Consider the following 23965-nt stretch of genomic DNA (forward strand, 5'->3'; position numbering starts at 1 on the left):
AGTTTCGGTGGAAGTGCGCGAGTTCGATTGGGATTCAAGTAGGAAGGGAGCGTCTCAGCTTCCTCGGACCACGACCATTCGACTCAGCACCCCGAAGACTACAACTGGTGAAATTTTAATTTTTGCCTTAACTTCCCCTTTAATTACCATGATTACCTACATCAGCTAGTGCCAGTACGGCAGTAGACTACAATCATGTACAAGTACCCGCCAGGGAGTCGTAAATACCAGGGAGTCGTAAAATACGACTCCCTGGTACCCGCATGCTAGTGCCAGTACTGGCAGTAGTAGCGGGGCATCCGGGTACCCGTGTCGTCTCCCACAGTCCCAGGCTCTGTTTGCTGCTCCCTTTTTACAACCATCCTCCGATCTCATCTATTCATTCAACCCATTGACTTCGCTTCAGTATGCTTTCGAGTTTCGAGTTTCTGACAATGCGGTCGTCATGTTCATAATGCTGGAAGGAAAGGTTGTCTTGATCTTACTTTGTGCTGCTATAGTTGCCTCCATTCCTGTGGAAAAGTGCGAAAACCGTACGTATTGCCGACCTGGCTTCAGTGCGATAAGCTCTAAACTGTTTCCTAGAGTTCTCATGATCCAATTTCAAGGGAAATAGGGCTACCGTGAAGTCATTGGTGTCATGGTCCTGTCCTTTTGACGGGGAGATACTTGGGGTAGATCGAGCTACCGATTGTTACTTTCCCTTGGCTAGGTCGAATATCTCGTAGCTTTCTGCTTCGCGAGCTAGCTTCGCGGACCAAAACCCCGTACTTGTACGACAACTGGCTGATAGGCCAGCATGTACTGTAAAGTATGTACTGCAGTGGCATGGCAGGGCTAGCCAACTAGGGGGAAAGGTTGTGTTTTACTCGTACCGCAGAGGAAATGGTCAGCCATCAGGTCACTGTATTTTTCTTCACGTTCCCTGAGTCTTGGTGAGATAGTCCCAAGTGTTGAGGAACAGCAGGTCCATCCACTTCAAGTACGTGAAAAGCATGCAATCTGATAGTGGCATGACCCCCATTATTATTGCACCATGCATGATTATACTGTTTTGATGTCTGTTGCTTACAGTAGCAATACATGTAGCACATGTCAGTTGTGGAAATACTTAGTTGTAGATGCTACAGACAGCAGTTTGTGTGTAGGATTTCTACCCTTCCCAGAAAGGCCGTTGAAGCATCTTGTCCTTTGGTTGTACTATTTCGAAGTGTGTTGAAGTAAGGAACTAGCCGATGTTTGCAGACGGAACCCTTCACCTGTATCTGTGTAGCGCACATGCCTGTGTGCGTGCACATGTGCTTTTGTGTGTGTGTGTGTGTGTGTGTGTGTGTTTGTGCACGCATGCATGCATGTGTGTGTGTGCCTGTGGGTGGGTGTGTTTGTGCGCACACACACACACATGTGTGTGTGTACTGTATAAGCAGAAATATTCGTCTGGAATTTAATTTCGTCTTTTTCGTCCAAGGAGCTTTTGGACTAAATTAAATGCCTGACGAATATCGTTTTGTCCAGCTTTTCAATACACTCTTATGATCCATGGACGAAATTTACAACCGGACGAACTACCTTTCTTTCGAGTTAGACGAAATTATTGACCGACGAAATTTTCTGCTTATACAGTATGTGTCTGTGTGTGTGTGTGTGTGTTTGTGCATCTGTGTCCGTATGTTTGTGCGTGCACGCATGTGTGTGTGTGTGTGTGTGTGTGTGTGTGTGTGTGTGTGTGTGTGTGTGTGTGTGTGTGTGTGTGTGTGTGTGTGTGTGCGTCTATGTCTGAGTGCACGCACAAACAGCTACTAGTAGTAGTATGATAATTCTCCTCTGCTGAGCATGGGAAATCATGTGTGTGACGATGTGTAGAAGCAGCTAAGTCAACTCCTGATATAACGAACACCATTGTGTGCAGGACCATTAGTTCTTTATAGCCAACATTCTTTATAACCGAAATGCACTCACGCCATACAAGCAACACGTCATGACTGGCATGTGTCGGGCCATGCCAGTATGATTGCACTCAGTTTACATGCGGCCCTACAAGATATGGTTCGTTATAAACGAATACTGTTCGCTATGAAGGGTCAACCGTGTACTAGTATGTGTTCAAACAGGCACATGGACACTGGTTCGCTATATCACGGAATTCGAAAATATTCGAGTTCGTTATAAGTCGAGTTGAATGTACTTCTCCTAATACGAACAAACAGACATAGACACAGTGTCTGCTCGAGGATTTCAAATCAACCGGGTACAAGTGTACCTGGTACAACTCTTGCAACTGGGTCAGTCCCGGGTACATTCAGGTGCGATTATCGTACATCAGGGAATCTTAGGACTCCCTGATTGAGTCCCAACCGGGTCACAAGTGACCCGGTGCTCTTTTTCCAAGCGGGTCCAAGTACCCCCAACCGGGTCGCTGATCCTGCTGACCCGACTCTGGAGCAGACACTGACTGACAGTACAAGGCCAGCATCTGCTGATGTGCCTAACACTGCAACGTCCATTATTCATCCTGCAAGCGTGCATGCATTTGGTACGTGCTGCATGATTATACACCCAGTCCGGTAAATTGGTTACGGGCATACATGATATACCGTGCAGAATGGCAAAACCCTGTCCCAGCAACCAGACGCGGACCAGCCTATCGCTAGGCTTTTGAATGGCGAGCGGCCTCCGAAACCAGGTGATGCTGGCCGTAGTCGGCCGTGTCGGCTGGGTCACCTTACCAGAGTGGTTGTCCTGAAAGATTTCGCCGTGCCATGTGTGTGCGTGCTGTGATCCAGTGACGTATGGTATGTTGTTTTTCTTCTGAAATTCGGTGCCGCTCTCTTGCTGCATGTTGTGTTGCAACAGGGCGCCCACTTGACGAGCACATTCAGCACTTTGAGCCCGTCCACTACGACTTGGAGGAGTTTGGCCATCGGCATCGCCGCGCCGTCAGGAACGTGCGCGACCTTGGTGAACGGCACGAGGTAGCGATTCGCTTCCATGCCCATGGAAGGTGAGTGAATACCCCCCCCCCCCCCGAGTGGACACTGGAGAAGTATCATGGTTAGGTCAGGAGTTGAGATGTTGGTATGGTGGGGCAATACAATGCAAGCACTGGTTGCCGCTAAACAATTAGCACAAGATCATGTCGTTAGCATAGCTTCTATGTTGAGAGTGCATTATACTTGTTTGTCTGGTTAGGTCGTGTATGGGTTGGGGGGGGGGGGGAGAGGAGAGGGTTGAATGAATGTGTGTGTGTGGGGGGGGGGGAGGGGAGAGGGTTGAATGAATGTGTGTGTGTGTGGGGGGGGAGGGGGGGGGTGCGTGTGCGTGTGTGTGTGTGTGCTCTGTCCTGTGGGTTATGTCCCGTGTCCTATGTCCTGTGCGTTATGTACTGTGTGTCAGGCATTTTCATCTCAGCCTGCGGCCGGACACGTCCGATTTAGCGAGCCATGCCGACATTCGTCTGCATACCGCAGAGGGCTATGAAGTCGCTCACGACTATGACCCAAACAGCTTCCTTGTCGGTCATGTAGTGGATGATACGGGCTCTAAAGTGGCAGCATTCAACGATGACGGGATTATGTCAGCCAACATACATTGCTCCCACGGTAGCTACTATCTGAAGCCGGCTAGAGACCACTTCAACACGTCGCAGACGTTCCATAGCGTTATCTATCGGCAAGCAGACATCTCCACATGGCCCGTGTCCATGCTGAGAAATGCGACGATGCGCCCCAAGCTCGAGAAGCAGTCTCTGTGCGGCGATGCCGGGGGACGCCTGGAAGACGACGACCATGACATCATGGCTGAAAGCGCTCAGCAGCGCCAAGAATACTTTGAGAAGGTCAAATCCGGCCGGACGCGGCGGGTAAGTGCGGTCGCTTTGGAAGATCATTTCTCGCAGTCTCCATTCATAGGTGCTTTGAACTGTTGATGTGGAAATTATTTTCACAGGAAGACAAATGCAAATAGTCTCAAAACTCTCAAAACATGTGCGTTTTCTGATCATGCTGTCACGCTGTAAACCGGGAAACGTTTTCAGTCTGGATTCGCTTGCGATTCTCGCTGTGGGTGTGAAACTGGCAGAAATAAGCCAGCACGAAAACGTAGACCTGCAGTGTGTTATTGCGCAATGGGCTTAGAACTAATGAGATCCACCCCAATCACGTACGTTTCCAGGTGAAAATTGGTCTGTGCTCGCAGATCGCTAACTAAAACTGGCGCAAATATTTCTCGGTTTACACTTAACAGCAGGTTGAGACTCGAATAGTATAATAATTATTAGCCGCATGGCGAACATCTTGGATGACTACTCCATATTGAATATTTCGGACAAGACACCCATGTCACCAACAACACTTAGTTCAGCTTGTGCGTATTGCCTCTTTCGTCCCCTCCGTAGGAAACCAAGCGTCGGTATGCACGGTTTGTGTGCACGGTAGCTCTATACGCCGACTACCACTTCTTCTCAAGCAAAGCCGGTAGCGATAAGAATCGAGCCATCTCTGTCATGCGCCTTCACGTCAGCAAGTCCAACAACATCTTCACGACGTCGGATTTCGATTCAAACGGCGATCCTGATGGGGTGAGTGACCTAGGTGACACATGCTTCTGCAGAGTACACTCGTGTGATAACTGGCGAGTGAGTGGGCCCTTGGTGAAGCGTACAAAGGCAAAGGTTTTGTTCAAATGTGACCGACTCTGCGCCGCTTATCCATCATATTCTCCGCATGGTGATATGAATCGGACTTCACTGACTTTCCAGAGGGGCCAAAGCCCCTGTTGTCTGCATGGCCCTTTGTTTGCTGTGTGCCTGCGTGTGTGTAGGTGTGTGGGTACGTGGGTACGTGGGTGTCTGTGCCCCCCCCCCCATTCACACACATGGACGAGCGCACTAACGCTCGAACGCCTGCGCGCATGTACACACACACACACACACACACACACGCATACACACACACGCACGTGCACACACACACACACGCACGTGCACACACACACACACAATAATTATGATCTCACTCTGGTCTCTTTTCGCTCTGTGTTGCACAACTGCAGTTTCGCTTCAAGATCGGTCGCATCACCATTGTAACTGACAGCACCACCGGGCCTTTTGCCGGCCCGACGGATCATTACAACACAGGCGGTGCTGGAGGAAAGGCTATTGACACAAGGCTGTACCTACGAGTGTTCAGTACAATTTCCGGTCACGAAGACTTCTGCGAAGCAATCGCCTTCACCAATATTGACTTTGACAATGGCGTCCTAGGACTGGCATATTTGCGGCCATCAGGAATCTGCGCAGAGAAGCACGTGAGTGTAGCAAACGGTCATGTCCTGCTCGTGTCCTGGGCATGTCCTGGTCATGTCCTGCTCGTGTCCTGCTCATGTCCTGCTCATGTCCTGGTCATGTCTTGCTCGTGTCCTGGTCTTGTCCTGGGCATGTCCTGGTCTTGTCCTGGGCATGTCCTGGGCATGTCCCGGTCTTGTCCTGGTCATGTTCTTGTGGCGATGTGTACGTGTCCTGCCTGTTGTTGAGTCGGAAATAAATAATATACTGACCTGTGATACACATGCATAAGCCCATTGTGCATTGCCAAATATGGAAGGTATGAGTAATGCATGTGAGTACACTGGGACCAGCAATGCACTGTTCAACACCCCACACGACCATGCCCAGGTGGCTGTGTGGGATGTTATGTGAGTACGCTGGGATCAGCAATGCACTGTTCAACACCCCAGACGACCATGCCCAGGTGGCTGTGTGGGATGTTCGCGGTACAAAAATTATTTCATTGCGCAATGGGCTTGTTGCGTACGGGGCTTCGTCCGTCCCAGAGCAAGCTCGTGCCTGGGAGCTGTGCTGGAGGGGCACAGGTTTTGCCATGCCCTCCAGCACTGCGTACACCAAAACCTTCTGTCGGTGACCACCAGTGCGATCGACTGGCCTACAGCAGCCTTTGAACGCAAGTGGTCTCTTGGACCAGTGTGGCTCTCGAATAATCCACACAACTGGCGACTAAGAGGACCGGTCTTACAGGTGGTTGCCGAGGGGTCGGTGGAAAAGTTGTTTTGTCGTCCCTGAAACAAATCCCTGGCATACCTGATGAGGGCAATTTGCCGAAACGTTGTAATACTGTAGAACGGGTAATTTTAGCGACGTAAAAACCCTAGCGAATTTAACGATCGACTCATTTTCGCTAAAGTAACAAAAATCGCTAATCCGTTGAGACATTAGTAGTGCACTGGTGATCCGTGAGTTCAGTACTGTTCATCAGTCAATTCACTACTGGACTGTACATTTATTTATTTTATTTATTTAGTATTTATTACAGCACCTCATAGCACAGTGAGAACACCGGCCAATACAAAGAGAGAGGGTGTTAGCCAACCACGGCAAGGAAGGGCGAAGGGGAGGAGAAGAAAAAAGAAACCGGCATGGATAGGCAGTGATTGCAACAAAATGAGAAACACAAAATACATATCAGTAGTAGGAGTAAGTAGTTTTACTAGTAGTCTAGTACTAGTAAGGCAATTATTAGCACATGTTTTATGATGTACTAGCACTCATAGTACACGGTAGTGATGGTTTGTACATACAGTAGTAGAATGCAGTATCAAAATGTGTACAATGAAGAAAAATGCAATCGCTATAATAAAACGTCGCTTATCGCCCCTCCCCCCGAGACACACACATCATAGCACCATAGAATGGGGTTGCATTTTTGTTGTTTTTGCCATGTGATTAAGCAATCACGAGTGAAACGAGGGTTGCCTGCTGCTCCTCGTTGCTAGTCTTGAAGAAGAAAAAAAAATCACGCCCATCTGCTGCTGCTGCTAGCTGCCAATATTGATGCTGTCCCTGCGTTCGCCACCTCCAACTGCTGAGGTGCCTCGTGCTGTGGCACTACCACACCTTGGTCCGCCCTGCGTTGATCCGGCATCGTACTCTCGTACTCTGCTATGCTGCCGTACTCTCGCGTTGTGGCCTCGTGGGTACGTCTTACGCTATTTGCGCTTGCCACGTGCTTATGCGGCCCGCCTTACCTGGTGGGCTCTCGCGCCTTATTTCCCATATAAGCATGGTGGTGTCTGTCATTGTGGACCGGGCGGCATCCGGGGACTTCGCCTCTTCCATACGTGGTATGTTTGCTCCGCCACACCGCCTGTTCTATCTTGCGTACTCGGTTAGTACTGTACCTTGGCTGAGGCTTAGTACGCGCGCTGGAGTCCTTTCGTGCCATGAAAGGAACTGCTTCCTAATATAGAGATTAGGCGCCATGAGCCCTGCTTGTAGTAAACATTGCATTAGTAGCGCTGATACCTTTATGCAAATATGGGGTAGTCTCGCCCGCGCATATGGGCGTACTCGTACTGCGGCCTGGGCTTTCCCCAGTACGGCTGCCCGTCATTGCATGCCAGACAGCCCCATTGTTGCGCGCCTAGCCACGCGCGTGGCTTTTGCCTGCTGCTCGGTTGTCAGCGATAACTACGGTTTGCCGTACGCTGCAAACCTACATTAACCGGTTGACAATGGGAAAACGCTAAAATTAATAGTCGCTAGAATTATCCGTTCTACAGTAACTGATTGATAAACAAGTTCCGGATAGTGTTACAGAGGAAATGGGAAGGAGCGGGTCGGCTCTAGAACACCTCTTCCTGAAGCAAACATCGTTCACTTCGTACTCTGAAAGCCCTCTCTGTCCTAATGTACACAGTTTGCTATGCATCGCATGCATGCACAGCTGCGCTGACTGAAATCCGACCCAAAGTGCAAAGCTTGCGCCGGCCCTTGACCAGTTCCGATTACATCACTGTATTTGTATATGTGTATGTCCAGCCGCATTCCTGCCACTTCCAGGGCGTCGAGGGCCGTGCAAGCTGAGGGCGCGGCGCCATTATATGCACTCTGGGTCGGATTTCATTGAGCGCAACTGTACATGTACAGTATCAGTCAACTTGCGATGTTGAACGATGAATGAACGATGTTCGTTTCAGGACGGCAAAACAACTTTTGCGACGACCCCTACTAGACAAAGTGGTTGCCCAGACCAGGTGATTGCTAAGACGAGGTGACTGCTAAGACCAGGTGATTGCTAAGACCATGTGATTGCTAAGACCAGGTGATTGCTAAGACCAGGTGACTGCTAAGACCAGGTGCAAGGTGATTGCTATGACCAGGTGATTGCTAAGATCATGTGATTGCTAAGACCAGGTGATTGCTAAGACCAGGTGATTGCTAAGACCAGGTGATTGCTAAGATCATGTGATTGCTAAGACCAGGTGATTGCTAAGACCAGGTGATTGCTAAGACCATGTGATTGCTAAGACCAGGTGATTGCTAAGACCAGGTGACTGCTAAGACCAGGTGACTGCTAGGACCAGGTGATTGCTTGACAGGTATCCCCTACTAGTTGTAGTATTTTGTTGTTGCTTACGTTGTTTCCTGTGCTTTCTGACTTCTGATCTTCTGTTGAAAACAACAGAGAAAGGCTAATCCCCCGTTCCAGTTGAACGGCCAGACATACGATACTTTCACGGCAAACACAGCTTTTGTCTCATTTGTCAATCACGGAGTGCCACAGAATGACGGCATCACCGAAATCGTCTTCGTGCACGAGCTCGGTCACAACTGGGGCACCGGGGTGAGTCCTGACCTGATGCTGATGCTGCTCTTGTGTGTGTGTGTGTGTGTGTGTGTGTGTGTGTGTGTGTGTGTGTGTGAGAGAGAGAGAGAGAGAGAGAGAGAGAGAGAGAGAGAGAGAGAGCTCCTCATAGTTGATCTGCTACGTGGCAATGCGTAGGTGCCGCTTTGCTCTGCTTTCTTTGTACTGACTTTGTTCCTCCACTGCTTTGCCAACCCCTCCACCTGTGTGATACCCCAGCATGATGACAGGAACGGCGTTCCAGTGTCGGATGCGGCCTGCGTGCCAGGAGCGACCAGCACCAATGGAAATTTCATCATGTTCAGCAAGGCGAGCGACGGCACAAAGCCCAACAACGGTGTCTTCTCCACGTGTAGCCGCAAGAACATCAACAGCAATGTGGACAGTCTGCAGCGGAGCAGGCCCGACTGCTTTTCAGGTGCGTACAATGTACAGCACTGCTCAATGAAATCCAGTCGCGTCACTCAAGTACGCCCCGGGCGTTGCGCAGCCCTAGACCTGCGAACACGGGACCGTGAAGTGGTGTATGCACAGCGCAAACTTGAGTGGCACGACTGGATTTCATTGAACAGCGCTGTGCATATCAGCATGTGCGCTGTCGTACTGCCTTGGCCTACGGCTGCCGCGCAATCTAGGGCAAGTGCTAATGTTTCCATGCAAAATATATATTTCTTCCAGGTCCGTGCGTGGTTACTGATTTCCCTCCAAAAACAAAAACACAAGATTTTAGGATGTTTCATCTCTTTATTCTCTGTTGTTGTTGTCGTCGTTGTTGAATTCTTTATTCTCACGATGGCACCATCGCCAATAAGAGATAGTTGTTGTTGTTGTTGTTGTTGTTGTTGTTGTTGTTGTTGTTGTTGTTGTTGTTGTTGTTGTTGTTGTTGTTGTTGTTGTTGTTGTTGTTGTTGTTGTTGTTGTTGTTGTTGTTGTTGTTGTTGTTGCAACTGCGCTTGACTGACACTGCAGATGACCCGGACGCATTCTGCGGTAATGGTGTGGTAGAGGAAGGCGAGGAGTGTGACTGTGGGACTGGCGCGTGTTCCGATGCATGCTGCAACCAGTACAACATCAGCGACAAATCGGGCAACTGCAAGGTCAACAAGACGCGAGGTTTCACTTGCAGGTGAGCTCGTCACTCTGCGGACGGTGTTTGAATGCGGCATTAGCGTGCATGTGCTCCGCATTGTATGATGCATTCACCGCCAGGGGCTCTTCCGACTGGCACGACCACGTGTGTGATGCCCGTACACACTGCGTTCGTATGGTCATGTTGCCACACAGCTCAGCTGTCGTAGGAGCCGGTGACTCCGTTAGCGTCTGTGGCACTGTACAGGCTGGGCTGTACTTGCACAGCCAATAGTGTGAAGCTCCTGTATTGAGCTGCGATGCACTTATTGCATCATTATTTTAAAATTGTGATCAAGTGCATTTATGAAACCTGACTCCAGCACTCCAAGTATGATCTCTACACTGCGAATCAAATCAAAATACTAGTATGCTCCACCAAATTTTCGGGCCTGGCCCATTGTCGGGGTGAAAGATCGAGTGTATTTGCTTTTTCGCGCTTTTCATGTAGATACTAGTAGTAGGTACAGTCACGGTGTCAGTTCATCAGGTTCCGGACACGTGTGTCGTCTCGGGTTGAGCACGAGCTGCCTCTACGATATCCTCGCCACGCCACACATCAAACGGACTAGTCAAATTGAGAGAGAGCTTTTCTTGTATTTCACTTCAGGAGGCGACTGGAGAACTGAACTCCCACAAGACAGGGCAAGAGAATATATTGTGGGGACGTGGAAAAAGTGGGGACAAAGTGGGGCGATGGAGACAAAAGAGGTGCTCAAAAGTGGGGCGCGGAGGCGAAAGAGGTGCATATGAATAGTACAACAAATCCCGAACGGGACGGGAGACAAAGACGGCAGACGAGGAAATACGACGGACACAAGACGGCAACCAGACAAATACAACGGAGAGAAGACCAGAAAATGCGTATACAACGGGGACGAGATGAGAAAGAATGCATACGGAGGGGACAGAAGACGGTGCAGCGGCATTTACAAAGCATTCCAAGACAGCGCAGCAGCGTGTACCACGGGTCAGCAGCATGTACAACACAGAGACACAAACGCAGCAGCACGTACGACGAAGAGACATAAACGCAGCCACGTGTACGACAAAGAGACACAAGCGCAGCCACATGTACGACAAAGAGCTACACACGCAGCCGCATGTACAACACAGAGCTACAAGCGCAACCACATGTACAACACTATCCCCTACCAAAAAAAGACATCCACTCCTGTGGATGGAAGCAAGTGTATTAAAAAAAACGGAAGGAGGCAGACCGGAGAAGAAGACAGAAAGACCGGGGAAATGAAATGTGAAACAACATAAACAGGCGACAATAAAAACACAAAAGAAGTGGGGTCACAACTGTTGAACGCATGACGAGTAGGCCAGGAGGGTTAACACCAGTCGGGAGCCCCGCAAAACTGTGCACCAATCAATCGGAACCTGCAAGCAACAGATTTTGCAGAGGACCCTGGCTGGCGAGCTGTTCGACCTGTGGTTGTCCCTTTGGATCTTGATTCTTAGAACAGCACCAACCTAGTGCGCCACCCATCCAACAGTCGTGACAAAACAAATTACAAATGCAAGAGAAAAATGCAGCTTACGCGGGGTCGTTGTAACAATAGATGTCCACCAAGGGAACAACATCGGAGAAGTCCTCCAGAACAGGAGGCGTAGCTGGCCGCGGTGCAGGTGAGGAAGGTGCTGATAATGTTGACAGAAATTCAGGTGACATGCATGGTGCTACTACAGTCTGCTGCGCTGCCCGGCGGACTTTGCGGCGCTGTCTTGAGCGGCGAGACCGACGGCGCACACGGCGAAGCAGCGGGGTTGCCGTAGATGTCGTTGGACAAAGCGGAGGAGGCAACGGATTAACTGGGAGAGAGCACTCCGAAATGTTGCAAAAGAAGGATCCACGAGCGGGATTCGAACCCAGCACCCCTGTCTTTCCGGGACAGTGCCCTACCGAATAGGCTACCGGGGATCACACACACTCATGGGTCCTTCTTGCTACACTGCTTCCCCGCCCCAACAGGCTGTGTCCTAGTAGATCCTCACGCCGTACCTACTCGCGGGGGGTACGATGGGTCGTGGGTTCGAGCCATTGCCAGGCGCCAATGTTATCAATAGGGTTTTGTTAGGTTCACACCAGACCACCAGTCCAGAGATACCAGTTTATTATAGTTGAGAGTCTTTTACTTCACGGGACGAGGACAGATTATTGACACCAGCATTAGGGAAAGGATTTGACTACCCGACCCTGTCATGGCGAAGTAGACGGAAGTCGGGGCCGCGGCGGCGCGATAACTAGAACGAGAAAGAAAAGTAACAAAAACAACCGAAACAACTGGAGCACGCAGCCTCAACCAATCATCACCCCTTCCACGGAAGCTGACCCTGCCCTGCCTCCAAGGCGACGTAACCCCCAGGCGACAACACACATGAACGTTTGGGTCGGGGCGTGCCTGGCCGGGGCGGGGACGGAGGAGAATCCGGAGGGGACGGGGGGTACCCAGAGGGGAACCCAGGGGTGAAGGAGGAGGAGTGGGGACCAAACCCGGGGGCTGAACCATAACGGGAGCCAGAGCCACAGGGTGGGGTGCCAAAAAACGGGGCGGGAAAAAACATGGCTGGACCCCCCCCCCCCCCCATAGATGGCATCGCCGTATTTTCAGGCGGAGACACTCCCTGCTGTACCCCTGGGGGAACCACTACCTTACCATGGACAGCCCGTAACCAAGAGTCCATAACTGAGGAGCAGGTTGAAGCACATCTACTTCGAAATCGATCGGGTCTTCATGCCGTGTGCCAAGAGCTATTTCCATCAAATCTTGTAAATCTATATCCATGCCTATTCCTGCTATCCCGGAGTCACGAACTCTCCCAATACAAGCTTTTCAGACAACGAGCAGAGAAACTCTCTTCAAATAAAAAAATTCTGTGACTGTGAAATCAAAGCCGTTCTGCTGACACTGCATAGCCCGTGGAGCAAACGTTTTACGTGACACTTCCGTGGCTTGCTTCAAAGCAACCTTCAACTTGGAACCCCCGCCGGATGTACCAGATATGCACATGGCCCCATCCGCCCATGCTTGCCCGGGGACCGGATGACGCAATGTTTGGATTTCGTTGCGCCAGACCCCAACCTGGAGTTGCACACTCTGGGGGGTTATGGACTCTTGCCGTAACCGATCGGTGTGCACCGTTAAATGCTTAGCATGGCGGGGCGAAGGAGGGGGCCCCACCCGTACAATGGAACACACCACCCCCTTAATTACTTCTACCTGCCAGGGCCCAGTCCAGGGGCAAAATAGCTTAGGGCTGGCACCCGGGGGCGGAACTGCATGGAGCCAGACATAGTCACCTGGTTGAAAACTGGGAGATTTCACCCTCCTATCATAAGTAGATTTAGCCACCCTATGTGCCACTCCCAGACGATCTCGGACTACACCAAACGCCCTAGCCAAAGATGACCGCAAATTTGTGATATATGCGGGCAGAGGAGTAACTTGATGGGTCCCCGGGGCAGGGAGAAAAAGATCAAGGGGTAAGCGGGCCTCCCTCCCAAATAGCACAAAATGAGGGGTAAAGCCCGTAGCACGGTGGACACCCGTATTGTAAGCGAATTGTACAAGAGAAAGGTGGCGGTCCCAGGATGTTTGGTCGTCCGCGACATAGGCCCGGAGGGCCACCTGAATCGTGCGGTTTGCCCTCTCGACAAGACCATCTGACTGTGGCCGGTAAGGGGTGGTGCGGGACTTACAAACCCCCAACAATTTACATAAAGAGGATATGAGGCGGCTCTCAAAATTAGGGCCCTGGTCCGAATGTAATTGGTAGGGGACTCCAAACTTCAAAAATACCCGGTCAACCAAACGGTCCGCTACGGTCTCGGCTTTCATGGATCCACCGTGCATTGTTCTGCTTCGACCGGCGTAGATGTGATGAACAAGATTTGGTGCTTTGCCCTGTTGGTCTCTGACCAGTGGCTACGCACGATGGCATCGGTGTACTCAATGGCTGCCAAAGACTCCCATTTGGCCTAAGCGAAAACTAGGCAGGCTTGCTTGGTGATGAAAATGCAAAAAGGCTGATGATAATAATAATTAAAAAGGCTACATGGAGATAGAAATGTAATTAACGCAATAAATTGAGCAAGCTGCGCACTCAGTACAAACACCATAAGCAAATCTTGTTTTCATGTGTAGTTATTCCTTGAACGTTTTCGTGGCCAACTCTTCAGAAGGATTACTGGCAAATCAAAATAGATTCAAAACTCAATATAAATACGCACAATGCAAGTAGTAAATTAGACCCTATTTAGCGCAAACAATGAGAGTTGAAAGAAAATTATACCAATCAAGGATATCAGGTGACAAAAAATGAGACAAATTCACAACCAGAAAGTAACCATGCAATCAAAAAAGAAGTGAGAACTACTGATCTAAATTCACAAACAATTTCAGTGTAAACAAATTCTTTTTCTGCCTGCACAAGATCGGTTTGGTGGTAAAGATGTTGATAGACTCCAATACACGCACAATTTAATATCTTTGACTACGTGAACGAGGCCACACGTACACATGCATGGTTACTTTCTGGTTATGAATTTGTCTCATTTTTTGTCACCTGATATCGTTGATTGGTATAATTTTCTTTCAACTCCCATTGTTCGCGCTAAATAGGGTCTAAGTTACTACTCGCAACGTGCGCAGTCCGCGCGCGGTCCGCACACCGCCCGCGCGGACCCAGCACACACGTTCTAAAAGGGGCATATACGTTCTAAAAGGGGCATATACGTTCTAAAAGGGATAGGGACCAGGGAGTCGTAAAATACCGGCCCTGATAGGGACAACATAACTACCGTATATGCACGAATAGAAGGCTTTCAAAAATTTATCACTCTCTTTCACTTCTGGTAGGGTCCAGAAACTGACCGTGGTTGGTCCCCTGGGGGAGGGAGAAAGACCCAAGTGCCATCAGTATGTGTGGCACGTGTTGTGAGCTGCCTTTGGAGTGGAAAACTTGTCAGCGCCTTCTAGGTTCAGCCCGGTCCCATAGCTCAGTGGTTAGACTAGAGCATTGCTCATGACAAGCAAGGTCCCGGGTTCGAGTCCTGGTGGGTCTGGCGATTTTTTCTCTTTTCAGGCAGTTCACTTCCCCAACTGATCCTTTGAATTTGAAGTTCTCCCAATCCTTTCAAAAAAAATAATAATAGTAATTAAAACTCGGATGTTGAGCCATAAATAAATGTAAAAAGGAAAAGGACATATGGATACGAGTTAAGAGCAACTCTCCATCACTGTAACTGGATACTATATACAGTCAGAAAGTGCAATAACTAGGCACTTTGGTCTTTCCATAACCTTGAACCTTCCAAGTTGGAAGGCTGTCGGTTAGCGCTACGGAGATGTGTTGAAGCTAGGTGTCAGGACGTCAAATGTCTCAGTACTCTGTCAGTGTTGTGCCTAGTTATTGCACTTTCTGACTGTATATAGTATCCGGCTACAGTGATGGAGAGTTGCTCTTAACTCGTATCCATATGTCCTTTTCCTTTTTACAATAATAATTTACGCAATAAATAGAGTAGGCTGCGCGCTCAGTACAAATACCATTAGCAAAACTCGTTTTCATGTATAGAAGCTTGTTCCTTAAACGTTCCTTGTACTGTTCCTTGTTCCTTGTACTGAGTGTGCAGCTTACTCTATTTATTGCGTTAATTACATGTTTATCTCCACGTAAGCTTTTTAATAATAATAATTGGTGGGCTGAGAGATTGTTGAGTTGCACACTCTTGGTTACCGGTATGTTGTGGGCGCTTTACTGTTGACAATAGTACACTGAAAGGGAGGGTCCGTGTTGACGTTGGTCGAGCGCAGAGCGGCAACTGCAGTCATGCCAATGAGTCCATTGCACGTTGCCAAATAAGGAACGTGTGGGTAATGCATGTGAGTAGTGTAGTAGTACATGTACGCTGGGATCAGCAGTGCACTGCTTAAAACACCGAATGTAGCCATGCCCAGGTGCCATATGTAGGGTGTTCATAGCGCAAACTATGTCATTGCGCAATACGCTCGGACGTCTCTTATCCGGGCACATTGGGACTAGGCACTGTGTGTCCATATCTCAGATTTGCCCGTATCTCAGGATAACTCATCTACCATGTATCATGTCGGTTTTTTGAAGAAGTTTATTTGGCACGTATTGCACATGTTCAGGTTACAAAAAGAATCCATTGATAAAAAGGTGTGGATTACACAGGCTGGCAGTGACAAATAAGCACTTGTGCATACGGAAAAAAATCAAACCCCCAAAATCGAAGCATTTTTGCCATAGGAACTCAAGTTGAAGGTGCCCGGTAGAGAGACGTGCCCGCATCTGAGGCTTCCGGATAAGAGACGTTTGAGTGTAGGTGTATTGTTCTTGACCCTCTTTTAGAAGAGTCGGTTTAGCTTGTTTCCAAGCCCTACTACAGCGTTTTGTTGCCGCTGTTTCAACTTGGCCGTTCACTGCCTTGTTCATCTCTTGTGCTCCCCTCCTGTGGGTACATTCATCCAATGCCACATGCATACCTGTGTACACGCAGCCCCACCAAGGGAGAATGCTGCACGGACATGTGTCAGGTGATTGGCGCGCAGCCGGCAACGGCCGCCACCACGTCCCCGGCGACCGCAACCACGGCACGCGCAACCACGGCACCCGTAACCACGGTGCCCGTAACCACGACTCCCGCAACCACGGCGCCCGCAACCACGGCGCCCGTTACCACAGAAGCCGTAACCACGGTGGAACCGTCCGGCGCACCGGCAGAGATGGAGGACGGTGTCACAAACTCTAGCATGGAAGCCACCACGACCTATCCCACGACCACGCGGGCCGTGTCTACTGCTGCCTCGAGCAGTGGCGTTGTCACTAGTCACGTGACCAGTGCGCCCGTGACGAAAGCCGGTAAGCAAAAATGCGGTGTGGTGGATAGCTGCCAGGTGCAGACGTTCTGTTCCGGTGCTGCCGAGTGTCCCACACCTGTGAACAAGCCGGATCACTCGCTCTGTACCCCAGTAGGTGTGGACACCAGCAAGCATGACTTTCAACAGGCCTGCCTCAACGGATTCTGCAGTGAATCGGCGTGCCGTGCAAGCGGACACCAGCCCTGCTCCTGCGGTGCTACTTCATGCCAGGTTTGCTGTCGCATCCACGGCGAGTGCGTGAACACCCACAAGACACCGGTGAGTGTTGAGAGAGATAGTGTATGTGTGTGTGTGTGTGTGTGTGTGTGTGTGTGTGTGTGTGTGTGTGTGTGTGTGTGTGTGTGTGTGTGTGTGTGTGTGCATGTGCGCGTGTGTGTGTGCATGTGTATGTGTGTCTGTCTGTCTGTCTCTTTGTGCATGTGTGTGTGTGTATGTGTGTATGCATCTGCGTGTGTGTGTGTGTGTGTGTGTGTGTGTGTGTGTGCGTGTGTGTGTGTGTGTGTGTGAGAGAGTCTGGCTGTTTATCTGTCTGTGTGTATATGTGTGGCATACGTGTCTACATGTGGTGTGTGTGAGCGCAAGCAAGCATCATGCATTGATTGGGGGCAGTTCTATCAGGCATTATGTGTCCCGTACAAGTACTATTTCCTATAAGTTAGGTTAGAAGAGTGCTATTGAGATTTGGCTATGAGACACTACGTGGCACCACTGCCATCACTGCTGGATTGCTGTTGTTTGTACCATTGTGTTATTTAGGGGTCGTCCGGGTTACCGATTGTTTTAAAAAACCGAGAAGTTTTAGTACTTTTACAGCCCCCGCCCACCCACCTACCTTTTCTTCAGGTAAAACGAATTCCAATGAAATATTGATGTCAGTTTTAGGCATTCGGAAGTAACTGGGCATTCTCCAGATGCATTCAATAATTATTTTCAAAACGAAACTCCTAAAACCCACCCACCCCAAACAAAAACTTTTCGTTTTGAAAATACTGTTGGTAGCCTGAGACGGCCCCTTAAGGGCTGTCTGTAATCTGTATGTAACAATATTTTTCCTGAACTAAAAGACTCTGCTAGGAGTGGGTGGATAAGCTCTGCTTTCATTTTTAGACTGCAATGAAGCTACATATACTCCGGAAAACACATGCTTCTGAATTCCAAACAATGTTTTAACCTTTCCGAGGTCGGAAGTAGGTCGGATGAGCGAGTGTAAGCGGGATACCGACTGTTCACCGAAAACAAGTTCACAGAACGACAGTTCATCGAACGACGTGTCATCCAAAGACGATCCACAGAATGCATTCTACACCGACAGACCAATTCACAGAAAACCTGCCTCACCGAAACCAGCTTCACAGTGAAGCATCACATCGAAAATCAATTCATAGAATGCACACCACACCGAACGATGCTGTCACCGACACTAGTTTTTCAATGTACGTGTGGACAATGTAGCCAATCATGTATTTTGGAACAAGTTCTATCACTACAATGTGTAATGTGCAAAGATTTGGCTGTCTTTTTTTCGCTCTCACTGTGGTGTCTCAGGTACTGTATGTACATGATCAAATAATTACTTCAAGTAGTGTCGCTGGCGGTAAAACTTCGTGATTCCATCACTGATTGTAGTTATGGAGCAACCACTACGAAGTGTGGTGGAGAATAGTGGCTGCATAGAAAAAGGATATGGCTACATTGTCGCCTTGCGTCAAGAAGCGAAGACGGGACGAGGCAATGTGTTGGAGGTGTGACCGAAAAGACGAACTAGACGGCATGCAAGGGAATAAAAACAATTAATGTTGGTTGTTGGAAAGGAGCGGAGCATGCTTGAAAAGCTTGGACGACCGGGTGCGCCAGGCAATTCTGTACCAAGGCGGCGGCGGCAGCGCTATCTTAGAATCGACCACCTGTGGTTCAGCAACCTCGTATCTACTTTCCACGCAGGTATCCTGTGAGGATTGCGCATGATTTGGCCTTGCGTGTTCTTTAAAAAAATGGTATGCATGGTACTGAACGTCGTTTTAGTTAACGTTGAATGGGTTTTTCATCATATTTTCCCTTTCCATTTCATACTGTCATAATAATTGAAATTCTGAGCTCTAGCACTCGCAACAGTGTGCAGAGGTTTTATTCTGTGAACTAATCATTCGGTCAAAGAGACAGCTGTGAAATGTCTTTCGGTGTGGGAAGCTCTCTGTGAGTGTGATTTCCGTGAATTGTCTTTTCGGTGAGGCATGCGTTTCGGTGAAATGCCGTACTGTGAACCGTCGTTCGAGGTAGAGTCGTTCGGTGAACTGTCGTTCTGCGAACTGGTTTTCGGCAATCCGTCGTAGTAAAACCAAATTGTTTCGTGAAGAAGCTCAGTAGCTGTAACTGAGCAATGAATGGGCTTGCATGCAGTGTGCATCAGGAAGTTCGCCTCTCATCAGTTGAGTTTTTACTTATAGTTGACTAATGAAATTCGTGCTCCAGGAGCACCTCATCTGCACTGCTCTCCTGGCACGAACATCAGTAGAAATGCCAACATACAATATCCTTCCATGTCCATATGCATGGGAAACAAGTTGTTAATAAGAGCCCCAGGCAGCAGCGTGAGTCAGTGTCACCAATGGAGTGGTAAGAACGGACTCTGGGAACGCCAGCCACTTTGTACTTCGAAAGTAGTTCCTGTTTTCGTCTTCAAAATTTCGATTCTGGAGAAACAAAGTGTACTCTAAACTACTGCATAAGCAGAAATATTCGTCCGGAATTTAATTTCGTCTTTTTCGTCCAAGGAGCTTTTGGACTAAATTTAATGCCGGACTACCGTAAAAGTCCGTAAATAAGTACCTGCCCGAAAGAAATACCCCTTCATTCTTTTGGCTCTGTCTGTTGAAGTCAATTCAAGCCCGATAAACATACTGCCCGAAAAAAGTACCACGTAGCATGTACATCGACATGAAAATGACTTCTCCACTACACACAAGTCAGGTCCGAAAGTTAGTTCGTGCCCGAAAGTCAGTACCCGCCCGAAAGTTAGTACGGGTGTGGTCACTAAATTCGAAAGTAAATATGTACTTATTTACGGACTTTTACGGTAATGTCGATTTGTCCAGCTTTTCAATACACTCTCACGATCCATGGACGAAATTTACAACCGGACGAACTCCCTTTCTTTGGAGTTGGACGAAATTATTGACCGACGGAATTTTCTGTACATCCGGTGTTATGGTGTTGAGTGATGTCTGCATCCATCATACTATTGATAGCTCTACTTCAATTATAGTACCTGGTATTTGGCTCACCTTCGAAATTTCATCCTTTGAATTGACCCGTTAGTTGTGCACTTTCTCTCCAGGTTACTGGCAAAGGCATTACGTTGAGAAACCTGTTCCTGCCTCCAGGAGCGCCGTGCAACAATTACAACGGTATCTGCAATACCAATGCCGAGTGCAAGGACATCGACTTGAACACGGGACTCAACGGCGTCAACAACCTATTCGACCAGAAAGCCTTGAATGCGGTATGTCCCTGTGTGTGTATTTTGTGTGCATACCGTAAAGTCTTGTATAAAAGCCGCCCTCGAATAGAAGCCGCGATTTTGGGCCCATCAAATCACACATAAGCCTGGTTTTAGTGTTGACAAACATAGAAATACCTGTCTTGTATAGAAGCCTGCAAAATTTCACCAAGAAAGTCATAGAAGCCGCGGCTTTTATACAAGACTTTACGGTATTTGTTTGGGGTGGGGGGGGGGGGGCGTGTGTGTGTGTGTTTGTGCATGTGTGTGTGGCACCGACGCGCACAGCTGCCTGCATGCTCTCGTGGAACGACTGGATTAGATTGAGGACCACTTCAAGAATTCCTAGCCTCCCCAACGCTAGCCAGAGTGCTTGGCATGGTACGGAATCATATGCTTTCTTCAGGTCTACGAAGACACAGGCTAAGCAGCACGTCATAATAATGCGGTTTGTACATCTTAGCAGAGTACACTCAGTACCGTCTATAGCATTGGTGTTTGATTTTGAGCATTCTATCACTATAAGCGATGTATCACTATGACCGATACTGCATGCAATGTATGCGAGTGGGGTGTCAAACAACTCAGCGCGCCGTGCACATACGCACAACATAGCTGGTTACAGCGCCTGACACATAACATCAGCATTTCCTCACGATGGAGGCATATTTGGCAATTTGTACAAGCAGAACTCACCAAACAACACTGGACAATTTCTTCACGAAGAAGTCACCACCCTGTTCTCCTCTGAGTCTGACACCAATTGATTTTACATCAATGACCATAACCGATGCAAAATAATGTAATAAAGGTCTTTTGAAATATGAATTTGATCACTACTCGTATAGGCGATATAATTATTACTACAGATGATTATTACTATACGCGATAACTGTGTATACTTAGTTTTGGCAAATGAAAATGAATTTGAGAAATTGATCACTATAGCCGTATATTACTATAGCCGCCAACCTTATAGGCGATACTGACTGTACATGCCATCCGAATGGATTTTTTGTGTGCTTGCGGAGGAAAAATCTGTGCCTCGAAAAAAATATTTATACTCGGCAGGAGTATGTCTCATTAGGTTTGTACAGTGCAAAATCCACTGCACCCTATAGCAGTACAATAGAGTGCCAATTGTCCGAACCCCTCGGGGCGCAGGCTGCCTCCAGGAGGTTCGGATGCGAAGAATGTTCGGATAAGGGAGCAGGCACACATCTATCTAAAACATGCACATTCCCGCATGTTTTCATCATTGCTCATTCTCTTTGGCAGGACAACAGGAGCTAGGCGCGCTCTAGCTCCTAAAATGACACATACTTTGAAGTACATCTTGTGCTTCTCTTGTATGGTGCTCCGATTGGGGAGAATCATCAAAACCCTCGAAAAAGCTGCTATTTTTTTATATATTCCAGCCCGACCAGGCGATCCGGATAATCGATCATCCGGATAGTTGACATCCGGATAATCGGCGTTCTACTGTAACTTGCTTGCAAGACATGTCCGCTGTTATGATGATTATATTGATGACAATACTGAATAGTTCATAGGAACCAACTTTGCATGCTTTTAAAGTGTCTATTCGGCGCCTGCTGTGAATGCTGTGAATGCTGTGAATGCTGTGAATGCTGTGAATGCTGTGAATGCTGTGAATGCTGTGTTGTGGGACGTACAGATTGTTATCTGGCTGAGGAATAACTGGTTCTGGGTGCTGGTCATCATTGCCGCCATCATCATCGTGGCCGTCGCCGTGCACTTCACCTACAAGTGGAAGAAGAAGCACGACTGGACCGAGGGCAAGCAGCTCGCCTACTCTGCCACCAAGCGCCTCGGCAAATCCCTGCGCGGGCCCAAGGGCACACAGAGGAGAGGCGCCCGTTCCAACAACATTGACAGTATGGAAACTTACGATATCAGTAAGTGCATGCATGTACTGCCATGCTGTAAAATGTAAACCCCGAATCATCGTGACGGAAATCTTAGCGAATTTAGAAAACTGGTCAAATTTCCATAAGTAAGGACTCGAGAACCAGTTTTCCGAGATCGTTGAGGTTACTAGTAGCTGCATGTACGTGTGCAGCGGAATTCTTTGATCTCTAAAATATATCGCCGCTAACATCATTCACAATTCTCTCGCTGATTAATGCCTCTACGATCACCTTGTGATTATGAGTTATACATACATACATACATACATACATACATACATACATACATACATACATACATACATACATACATACATACATACATACATACATACATACATACAATGTACTAACAGCACGAAAACGCTAAAATACCCAGCAATACAGCTTTGTTTACCCATCTCTGTGCATATTGTAAAAGCAGAAATTCTCGGTGGTGTAATAATTTCGGTATTCTCCAAAATCGGCGGTTCGGTAGAGGGAAATTTTCGGTAAACCCGTTTTCCAGGTAAGTGTACTAGCACTATAATTATTGTAGTATCGAAATTTTCGGTGCGTGTTATTTTCGGTGCGTGTTATTTTCGGTAAAAATTATCGGCACCGAAGTTACCGAAAATAAAACACCACCGGCGAAGATGTCTGCTTTGACAGTAGCCTGTATCCTGGAATAGTAGCCACCCCTTGCTACCTTGGTGGGAAACTAGTGCAACGTTCTCGACGTTTCTCTGCGCACTTGATAGCATAGAAACTTGCTTGCCACTCACTCCCGTAAAAGTCCCGTTCAAGTCTGAGTAAGCAAAACATGCATTTGTTGAAGCTCAATAACTGCGGACAGTCGCTAAGCTACAGCTATAGTGAAGTTATCACAATGCAGGTAAAATCCTAGTATTATCCTACCCAAAGTGCATGTTTGGCATCCAGGTGACCTGCTCGGCCCTTGGCACCCTGGAAGCAGAATACAATGTCATGTGCACCTACATTGTGCTTCGTGCAACGATAATGGGAAAGGGTGAACGATGTAATGGGAATGGGTCATTGATGTAATGCGAACTAATGAATGATGTAATGCAAACTAATGAATGATGTAATGGGAATGGGTCATTGATGCAATGGGAACTAATGAATGATGTAATGGGAACTGGTCCAGAGCGCCAGTTTTGCACGTTGGGTCGGACTTCACCTAGTGCAGCTGTAACTCTATGTTTTAAAGACAAACACGACCATGTTCTGCGATGACTGTTGTTCTCGTAGGGACATGCGCCCGTCGTATGAAGAAGATGTTCCCCACCGCTGGCTACGAGGTGCTGATGGGTGCTGCCAGGGAGGTGAACGACGAGGAAACCGCCGTCACCAAGATACTGGACCAAGGCTTCAAGATGTGTAAGTGGTAGACGACACTCGCCTCCCTACTTCGCTTGAGCCCTGGAAGCGGTGTGACTGCACGCTGTTTTATTTTCCTGGCCGTGCTGTATTTGTTTTACTTTTTTTTCAGCTAGCGGTAACCCTTTCCCCGTTACTACTGCCTTGACTGATATCAACGAAGCCATGTCTATTTTTCTCTTCTACTACTATTACATGTCTGTGCGAATCGTGGCCTTCACTTTGCGCGCTGCATCTCTCTAGTGTAACCCGGACGAGACCAACGTGTCTTCTGTCGAGTGTTAACCATGCGTATGCTTGACTATTTTGTGATGCATGACTCGGTTCTGATGTACCTATGACCACACACTACTTTTTCCCCCGATACCAACACTAGTCCGTGATTTTGCATTCAATGCTGTGCCAATGGATTTATTTAATATATTGAGTGCTAATGTATTCTATTCAGAACTGCCATTA

The 23965-nt window shown here is 48.3% G+C and overlaps 1 protein-coding gene across 1 annotated transcript; it reads left to right on the plus strand.

Moving 5' to 3' along the window:
• The first annotated feature begins 342 nt into the window (after positions 1-342).
• Positions 343-23965, plus strand: LOC135816303 (disintegrin and metalloproteinase domain-containing protein 10-like). Its single transcript, XM_065329654.1, has 12 exons — positions 343-533; positions 2854-3001; positions 3394-3859; positions 4394-4576; positions 5050-5304; positions 8478-8636; positions 8877-9075; positions 9627-9783; positions 16318-16957; positions 20034-20198; positions 21874-22114; positions 23378-23965. Exons 1-12 carry the CDS (start codon positions 446-448, stop codon positions 23515-23517), a joined length of 2841 nt encoding a protein of 946 aa, XP_065185726.1. The 5' UTR covers positions 343-445; the 3' UTR covers positions 23518-23965.

Source organism: Sycon ciliatum, chromosome 1 (genome assembly GCF_964019385.1).
Source record: "Sycon ciliatum chromosome 1, ocSycCili1.1, whole genome shotgun sequence".
NCBI classification, from domain to species: domain Eukaryota; kingdom Metazoa; phylum Porifera; class Calcarea; order Leucosolenida; family Sycettidae; genus Sycon; species Sycon ciliatum.